At 44.6% G+C, this 10,212-nt stretch overlaps 1 protein-coding gene across 1 annotated transcript; it reads right to left on the bottom strand.

The window, feature by feature from the left end:
• Positions 1 to 200: 200 nt before the first annotated feature.
• On the bottom strand, positions 201 to 7,532 carry MIDN (midnolin). The gene is made up of 7 exons (XM_053464809.1): positions 7,263 to 7,532; positions 6,181 to 6,268; positions 6,013 to 6,075; positions 4,322 to 4,669; positions 4,051 to 4,180; positions 2,503 to 2,766; positions 201 to 1,114 (listed from the first exon to the last, which is right to left on the bottom strand). The coding sequence occupies exons 1-7, from the start codon at positions 7,460 to 7,462 to the stop codon at positions 849 to 851; spliced, it is 1,359 nt and encodes a 452-aa protein (XP_053320784.1). The 5' UTR covers positions 7,463 to 7,532; the 3' UTR covers positions 201 to 848.
• Between the last annotated feature and the right edge of the window lie 2,680 nt (positions 7,533 to 10,212).

The raw sequence follows: 10,212 nt of genomic DNA, 5'->3' as shown, positions 1-10,212 counted from the left end.
TTAAAATAAAAAAAAAAAATAAAGAAATTAGACAACACCAGTTTCATTAAAATAAAAACAAAACACAAATGTCCTAAACTGTTTTGGGGAATGAATTAAAAGATAATACAAAAAAAGTCCAAAAAACACGTGAGGTAAATATGATAAAATGGAGAAAGCTTGGACATGGCAAAAAAAAAAAAAAGACATTGCCCTGCTCCCAGTCTCTCCATTACTTTTAAGAAGGGGAAGGCAACGGGAAGTGACGGCAAGCACGTCACTCCTGAACAAGTCAAATGAGGGATAAGGGGTCCATAATAAGTGGATGATGCTACATTTAACATTGATGAGGTTTAGGGGTATGGTATATAAGTCCCTGGTGCCCCTTCTTCTGGCAATTCCAAACACAAGGTCCCATAAAGGCAGATATTTCCTGAACAGCAGCATGTCTGAGTTTCCGGCCAGGGACAAATAAACTCTGCGTCGTCAGGCCAGGCTCTAAGTGTTCCCTACTGTGTATCAGTAACACAATACATCAGCTCAAGGAGTGTGGTCCCTCAGTCTTCTGGAATAAGAGTGTGATTTATTGCCTTCACACTCCACAGCTTTATCCTGTAACGCTCCAGGTCCCAGCGTTTAAGGCAGAAAATGTTATTGGAATTCAAGTTCTAAATCCCCGCACACCACTTCTGAGTTTTTCTATTAGTTTTTATTTTTTTTTTAATCTTTCTCAATCACAATCACCCCAGGCAAAAAAAAAAATGGAAATAATGTCTACATCATCCTCTGGTCCATATGATGTAATGTAGGTAGCACCTCCCTATACAGCACAAATAAAAATAGGAATGCTGTGGCCACACACAACCCCCTCATGCCACCACAAACTCCGAATTCAGTTCAGCCTTCACATCAGGTTTCCATACAGAGTCTTCAAAGTCCATCTCCAGGCTACCATCTGCACTGGACGCACTGCTGTTACTGCTGGTCCGACTCGACTTGCGTGTGGGCAACCAGTGATAGGGAGCCCTGGAGTCCCTGCGTGCCTTTCGACGCAGTCTCTTCTGATGCATGAGAAGCTGCAGACGTTCAACTTTGCAGCGTGTTGCACGGTTCTCAGTTTGACGCAGCCGATCCCCTGAGGATAAAATTGGTGGAAATCAGATTTTATTCTTTGTGTAAATTTTGCAGAATCTACACTCAATGTTTTTAACAACCTGAGCACGCCTGCATGCACCAAGTTACATGCAGAAAACACGAGGTGAAGTCACTGGCAAAGACAGTGACCAATGACCCCCCCCCCAATGCAGACTATGGAAAACCCCTGCACCCCCCACACCTGGGCAGGCATCCTTTGAATCCATCACCTGCTTCCCCCAAAACCAAACACAAGCCTACACTTGACAACAGTGGCAGGGTGTGGTTGCAAGATCCAAAGCTCCTGTGTTTTACAACCGGCAGAAGGTGTTTACACAGACTTGCCTGTTGAAAGTCTACTGATGCCATGCTTTACTTGCAAATGAAATACAGATATACAAGAGGTACAACATACAAAGTAAGCCGTGTCCAAGACATATGATATAACGTTTAAATAAAGGATACGTTTCAAAGGGGAACTATAGCTAGCATACATCTTGAGCTCCCCAAATGTATAATATATATACATATATTTTTTTTTTTAAATCTATTGCTATACTGCCAACAAAATGGTTACAAGAGCCTGCGGATTATCAGCTGCACACGGGCATTGAATATTTTATCATGAAGCTCCCACAGTTTCCTGCTGCATAATGGGATCTGCTCACCCCTCCCACACTCAGTGGCTCTTTGTTCTTGTAACACAAAACATACAGAATGAAACTGGCCAGATGCATGCAGACCCTCCCCCTCCCCTTACCCACACCCTCTAATAGAGGGGAGATGGGGGAAGGGTGCCCCCTCCCATGGTCTGTCTAGTAATACATTGCCTCTGGCAAAGTGTGAGAATGTACACACACCTCCTAGTCCCCCTCAAGACAGGAGCTCTCCCTAGAAACTGCCACATACTCTGATTTCAGGGGTCAGTATGTCTGTGAGGCAAGATCTCCATAGACACACACCTTCTCCTCTTCACCGCTACACTCACAGACAACTGCTTAACGCACAAAGAGGAGTATGTGGAGCAGGATGTTCTGCTGCATGCATGTGTGCATTACATTAACCAGATTAAGTATCTATTGCAAGCTATGGTTCAGTGGGCATTAGAGGAGGGGGTGAGGATGTGCACTGGCTCTGATTTTTTACTAAATACACCTACATATTCAGATGGTAAGTCTAGGATGGGGGTAGAAGCGGTTTTGTGAGGTCTGAAAAACCTTTGTTTGGTCCTCACCTCCCCACCCATCTACAGCCAACTGAACAAATATATTTAGTTGCCTCCACCCTCTACTCTCACAGAATTATGTTAACTAACACATTCTGTACCGAACAGGGAATTACACACCCAACCACTGGCTATAAAAGGAATACCTATGGGCATATATTTACCTGTGGGTTTGCTTAGGCGGTTCTGGGCCTGGCAGTTCCCTGTTGGATGAGATACTGGCTGGGGTTCCATATTTTGGGGTGAGGTAGGCTTGACTGTCCTGACCTGGGAGGCACACTGGGTGTGACAACGGAGTGTGGTTAGCGATGGTGGCATGCCCTGGTAGTGACGGGTGGCACTTAGCAGGTCATTAAGAATTTGTAAAATTGTCCCAATATCCCTGCGTGGACGTCCTGCACTGTCCTGGCAATGGGGGTGTAAAGTGCCTGTAGCATGGACAGAGGAAGAGAAAAGGTTACGTTAAAGGAGAAGAAAATAAGACACAATACATACCCCCTATATCACTGTGCACCATTACAAATAAACAACGTTTTTACACAGTCTGACTTTAAACCGTGCTGGATTTTTTTTTTTTTTTTTTAAAGCTGCTTGAGGACTATTGTTGTAGTGGCTTTCAAAGTTATAAAGTTCTGTTCACAATAAAATGCCCCCTACACCTTTGAGAAAGACATACTCTACATTCCAAGATTTTCATCTCAGTATTATTTAAATTGGAGGTAATCACTGCCACAGACAGGTGTACGTTAGAAGTGGAGCTCCCTAGTTGGTTGTTGAAGTGTATTATGTCTGCCACTGAACTTCTAAATCCTAAATAGCATAATCCATTCACCCCCCCCAACAATTTGTGGGGAAGGATATTTTATTTTAAAAATGGAATACATGCCATACAAACTCTTACTTCACTTTTTTCAGATATTAACCAACATAACCCATAACAGACACAGGGAGCCATCTATAATTATCCATTATGCTGCTACTGGTTAATTAAGGAATGGGAAAGTTACCGTTTCACTACCATACTCCTCTGCCCTGAAACTGAGGCATAGATTTTTGTTGCCCTTTGCTTGGAATGCCGTATCCCTTTTATACATCATTTATGATTAGTTCTTTTACGTCACATGTACGCTTTTGGGCTGTTTACGCTTATTAATTAGTAGTGTGCAGCAATGGCTAAAAGACAGTGGCAAGCTGTACGAACTATGAGCTAAAACAGTGTCTTCTATATAATACAGTAGCCTAACTAATATTTTCAAGTTGCTTAGAATGCAACATACTTGACATATAGCCAGGCTGGTGAAACAATAGTCACCAGCATTTAATTTTCTGCCGATTCCGGAACAGAAAGCTTTTTTATTTCTTGGTAGGGACCAAGTAATGCAAAAGAAAATTACGTCCTCCATTAGCTGGAAGAGAAAGGAAGGAGGGGAAAAAGGCCATGCATTCCCCAGTATATGGCTCATCTGTTGTGAGAAGGAATATTACATACACTGTTGTGAATGCTGTAGTATATTCCTGTAGTTAGGTTTTGCAATCAGACAATACAGATAAAGATCTCTATTACAAATTAAGACCGTCTCTGCATGGATCCAAACACAGCCTGGAACCAGCGGTTTTGATGATCTGTAATGCTAGGTAGCACAAGTACAGACAGGGGTCATCTTTCGTAGATTCCAATGCCATCATTTCAAACAAGAACTTTTGAGGCTTACCAGAAAAGGTCCCTGAGAAGACACCGGGGGCATGGTTAACAAAGCTCTCTATAATGGCTCCAGGCTTCCGAGGTCTGGCTGATGTAGGAGAACCAGCACCCTCACTGTTTCGGCTACTACATGGCACCTGCTGTAAAATACATTAAACTCACCGTCAGTACTGACTAAAAGCAGAGATTAATTCAACAGTTTCCAATTGCAACAGTCCAGATTACTTTTTTGTGACTAGATTTAGAACGGTTAGAATAACTAACCCCTCCAACATACTTACCTCTGCACACGATGACACTGCTACACCCTCTCCATGGGAACGGAAGACACTGGTGGTAACTGAGGCAGTGTGAGGTGCATCGCGATGTGCGGAAGAATCTTGCGTTGACGTAGATGGAGAGCTTGGTGTGCAGCTTGCTAAACGAGAGAGGGTCGGTGCTGTACTGGTGTGTACGGTACGGTAGTGGGGGGCTCCATTGGGTTCAGTTCCCCTTGTGATGAGGTGGCGGTGCTGAACATGGGACCCTCCTGCCTGTTGAGCTGCTAGCTGGAGTTGCACAAACATCATGTGATCACCGACACGCAGAGCTAGCGTAAGAGGTGATCGGCCAGACAGGAAGTCATTCACCTGAAGGAAGAAAGAAATACAAAAAGAGGTGAAAGGGTGGTTATGTACATGAGAGCAACTATGCAGTCACACACAGCTATTCTATACATATGACAGCCGGAGTGTCCCTTTAAGCACAAAGTAGCACATTGTTGCTGAACATATTCTCCATCCTTCAAATGGTGGTTTAACAACACACTATATATATCATGTGCATCTACCACACTTAATTAACCCCTTAGAAATCGACCTATTGTGATCCTGAAATAAGAAATTATGTCACAACACCCCTTTTTCTTAAGCGAAAGTGACCACCTCAAATATCTATGGCTGACATTACCAATTAATAAAAATGGAGATCACACTTAATTCAGAACATGAAACGCAAGCTGAATTTTGCGTTAGAACAGAAACGTCAATAAGCTGCATAACAGAGACAAGAGCTGCCCGGGAGCATTAAACCATCACGACTCAATCACACACACAGTGCTTTGAATACAGATCCCTCCCCCACGTCACGACTACCCCCCCCCAACCACCACCATCACCACCCCCGCATCACTGGACAAAGAGCAGAACATTAACCCTCCTAGAGCTGGAGATAATAAACAGTCTGCGTATATATGGCAGGTACAGTATGTACCCTCAGTGTGTCTACATGTACACAGCTCCTCTCCAGCTTTATCAGGCTGCTCTCTCTGACTCACCCCCCTCCAGCCCACGCCTGCAGGAACAGCTAAAAATAGCAGAGTCCAGCACGCAGCAGCCTGGAAAAGGAAGGCCACGGGTGGGGGAAGGGGGCCTCACAGGTACGTACGTATGTGTACACACACACACACAGAAAAGGAAATCTTGGAGAAGGGGTGTTAGCAGAAAGTCACAGCTACTTACAGCCACTGAGCGCATACCCAGTACAGTCATGAGATATACACAAACAATCAGGACTAATGAACCAGGAAAGTAAATGAGGAGAGGGTCGAATAGGTTAGGTCACAAACAGGTAAAAAGTATGGAGATCTTTAATGGTTGTCAGAGCAAGACAATAACACAGCAGTAAGTTACACAATCAGTAATACTATGTTTCACTGCCTCTGAGAGACTATTACATGGTGTGTGTGTATATTAATATAAACATACATAACACAAATTCTGAAACCTAGGGTAGCATATATGCCTTTTAGAGGAAAAATATTAACAAAGAATGGGGAAGCAGGAGAAACCCCCCACCCCCACCCCGGATTAGCTACTGGTTTGTTTGCCAGAACAGGAGATGCTCCTTGCGTCACAGGATGCCTGGATACATAGTGACACCAGACAGAATATGGTGATCCATCCCCGAAAGGTACCGCCCCTTGACCTCTCACCTGTGTCTCCGTCAGACTCTCCAGAGCCTGCATCACAGACTGCTCCGGGCGGGACATCTGTGACTGTTGGAAGGAGGGGGGAGAAGAAGGGTTATAACTACACAGCACTGGGTACAAGAAAAAAAAAAACCCAACCCTCTGCACATACTGAATAACCGACATACTCACCATGAGGCCTGCCTCCACACTGGGCAGTAGGGTTAGTTTGCTCCCATCGCAAATGCCAAAATCTTGGAGTTTTCCGGTACTTAGACGCCTGGTGAAAGTAACGAAAGATAGTTGTGATACTCCGACTCGGAGAAGAGCACTAAAGCCCCAGTAACAACCTAACATACCGATTGCGCGTTGCAGTACTTAAAGAGCTGCGAGTGTTCTTACTGGCATTCAAAGAGTTACTCCGGGCCGCTCTGGGTGTGTGACTACACCGTAGGGTGAAAGAGTGGTGGTGATGTCATCGTCAGTCAGAACCTCCCTGAAGTAAGTGCACTTACTGGAAGAGGGGGTAGATGGGGCCAAACAGGGGAACCGTCACAGCAACAGTCACCACCAACTCCGTGACACTGGAGGTATACACTATGACACCATTATGGTGCCACACTTAAAAGCTCCCTGACGTTGGGGGTCAACAGACAATAGGATATACAGCCCGCAACTACATTCAGGGTGTGCTCTTTGTGCAGAGGGGCCATGGCCGTGTTCCGACACATGCGAGGAGACATTGTTTAAGGCTTTTAGATATTTGGAGGAGCCCGACAAAGATGTGCCAGACCAGTGCCCCCCCCATACCCCTAGGCTGGATTAACATCCCGTAGTGTCACCGCCATTCGGAGACTTAAACCCTTTCAGTGCCACGGGAAAGGGGGGGGACACTATTCATACAGGAAACCGGGGACTTAAAAGGCACACAAAGCGCTTCAGCTGAAGTTTGGTTAAACAAAGACCACCCCCCGACTGCAGAACAAAGGACTGGATCTCGGGGGAGCCATTCACCCCGGGGCTGAAGCTGTCAACACAAACGTGACCCTCGCCTACTACCTCCCCCAGCCGCCCCTCATGCCAAGCCTGGGCAACTCAGTGTCACGGTTGTTCCGCTATTAAACCCACCATATGCATCAGTCCGCCAGTCACACAACTCCAGGGCATTCCTAGAAGCCACGGCAGTTACCGAATAACTGGCGCCTGCCCCCCGACTACCGTAACCTCATCTCCATAGTTTAATAACCGGGACTTTGCTTCTCCCCGGTACTCACGTCTCCCGGTGAAGTAGAGTCAGTCTTTCCTTGGGCACCTTAAGCCGCTGGGAGATTCGCCTTTTCAGACCGTCCACCGTCTCCTCCGGCGGCACGGACAACTCATACCGGGTGCCTGTCGTGCTTTGAATATTTAGATTCATTGGGGACCCTCGGGCTCCGTTAATACAGCCGCGTGTACTTTGTGGCTGTTGCTCCATCCAGGTATGCGGCTCAGGACCCGGTATTCGCTCCGAGCTCCGGCGTGAAACTAACCTACAAAGTTGCAATGCAATACACTCCACAGAAGCGGTACTCCGGCAACGCCCCTCAGCCAATCACATAAGGCTCGCACCTACCTCACGTGGCAAGTACATAACTCCTCCCTGGTGAGCTCCAACCAATCACCTAACAAAATTTGCTTCTAATACGTAAAATTCACGTCCTGGCTCTCGAGAGGACACGCCCCTGCCAGCCATTCATAATAAATTGAACTCAAAACAAAGAGATAAGGGGTATGAGAAGAACTGGCAGCTTTCCTGAGAGGGGTAGTTAGTAAGCTGGGGGTGTGGTCTTAGATTACAATATAAATATTTAACAAGCAGCTGGGGCAGAGGGTTGCTGGTCAAATTTAAGGATTTCATTTAATGTTAAAGACTGGAGCAGCCTTTTCAGCAATGAGTCAAAATTAATTGCATTCAATAGCAGTGAGGAATCTTGCAGTGGAAACTCATAGCTCCTCAGCAAGCAAATGCAGATCAATAACAGTGACCCAATCTCTTGTCAACCCAGCAATGCCCCAGGGAGGGTATAGATATTCCTGGACTAGGATCATCAACTCTCCTTTTAAAATCATCAATATCACCAAGCAGTTGTCATTAACACAGGTGCATCTTTTACACAACCAAAGTCAGCCCATCGACTGCATTACGAGGTGTCCGATTGGACCATATTGCATGAAAAACCCTTAGGCCCTGTCCCTTGCAATGTTTTGTGAATAACTATTGCTCAACTGGTAGCTCCTCATAATACAATATATGCAATAATAGGTGGTGGTGAACAACTTTATATTTTTTTAAAAAAATTAGATGTGTCCTGGAAAAAATGGCCACTATGGCAACCCTAACTCATAACTACTTACAATAGCCAATCACACTTTGGGGGTAATGTATATATATTTTACCCATTAGCGGGCTTCGCTTGTCAAAGCTAAAAGGCCAACAATGGATCTTATACATAGACACTCCTTATCCCATAAACATAACCTTGTGAGCAAGGGTCCTGTACCCAATGATTGTCTGTGCCAAAACGTTTGCCAGACAGCATTGATGATTACAACTTGGTGTTTTAGCCCCATAACCCCCTTAATTGTGCTTCTGTAATTACTGCAAGGTATACCAAACCTGTTAATTTGTGTGCCTTGAGGAGTAGAGACTGGGGAACTGATTTACTGTAATAATTAGCAAAGTAAAATTGATAGGGCTAATGGAAATCCACCCCCCACCTGCACATACCATTCCCTAACTCCGCTATCCCTGGTGGTGTAGTTTATTAACATTGACCTAAGCCCCACAAATTACATGGGTAATTCTACCTATTAATAATACAACAGCTTTATATATATATATATATATTAACATAGACTTGTTTGTGTGTCAGTGACCTGATAATATGCAACCAGATCCTCTAGAATACACAAAAAGCCAGCCCTTCCCAAGGCAGTCCTGATAATCCACAGTCAGGAGATCCCCTACATTACACAGAAACTCAGCCCTATTTTAGTATGTCCCAGTATGTTAGGAAATCCAGCTGTAGTCTATATCAAGATCTGCTTCTCTAATAGTGCGTTTTATTTCACAGGGTATTCTCGAACATGAACTGCTTCATTAATAAGCATCACTCTCTCTCACTCTCTCTGTACCCTGGATTCACGCAGTCCATGAGTTGCTATTGTGAGTGAGACACACATCCTGTCCTGACAAAGGACTCAGTGTACAGCAGGGCGGAAGCTGCTCTTCCTTCCGCAGGTCGCTCTGACCTTGTGGGTTCTACAGTCAGATGTTCCCTTCATTAGACTCAGTAAGAAAGATAATGCCAGGGATAAATGAAAGCATAGATCCTGTGAAGCTCAGGCCTCATCTGCAATCCCACTGTACCAACTGCAATCCACAGCACATTGTGCACTTTACATTTCTGTCAAAACACCATTAACAAGGTACAGAGGGTCACAGAGCTATACAGCCGAGTGATTATGTGGCAGTAACTTCCATAAAAAAAGCAGAGATTCTGGTCTCGGTATAGGCAGAAAACAATGTTTTGATCAATAAATGGATGGTTAGGACAGGCGTATCCTGAAATCAATAAACCAATAGTAACACATTCACAGACAAGCAGATATTCAAATAGATTATAAGCCCACGTACAGCCATTTGCACGATGTTCAAATGATCAGACCTACATGTTTACAAAAAAGAATAAAACATTTTGTAGCTGCACTTCCACTCGCCAACAATGTTGGCAGTCCTGCCTGTGGCATCTGTGATCTACTGCCTGAGTGCCCGGATAAGGTCATTTCATATGTGTAAAGAAGGCGAAGGGCAGTCATTTTTCAGGAGTACAGCACAAAATACTGGTGCGTAAAAAAAAAAAAAAAAGTGGAACATCCTACTGGTTGTCATGGTGACCTCATTGCTTTGCACCAGATGTGTCACCATTAAGGAATCCACGTGTGCCTCTTTCCTCCCCTGATGTTCCTCTTTCTCTCTCAGCTATGGATACTTGCTGGGTTTACGTTTATGACGTTCTGCGGTCCCAAAACTTAAAGAACTGTGATAGAAATGGCAGGAAAAAGTTTACAAATGAAATTGAGTAAATACGTTTCTTGACTATGTAAAAACATAAATCAGTAGGTTTTATAGTAACATAAAATGTCATGGTAACACCGTGGGCTCCTTTTGGTACCAGAAAGTCT

The sequence above is a fragment of the Spea bombifrons genome, chromosome 1, assembly GCF_027358695.1.
Source record: "Spea bombifrons isolate aSpeBom1 chromosome 1, aSpeBom1.2.pri, whole genome shotgun sequence".
NCBI lineage: Eukaryota > Metazoa > Chordata > Amphibia > Anura > Pelobatidae > Spea > Spea bombifrons.
This window is presented reverse-complemented; position numbering and strand designations above follow the sequence as displayed.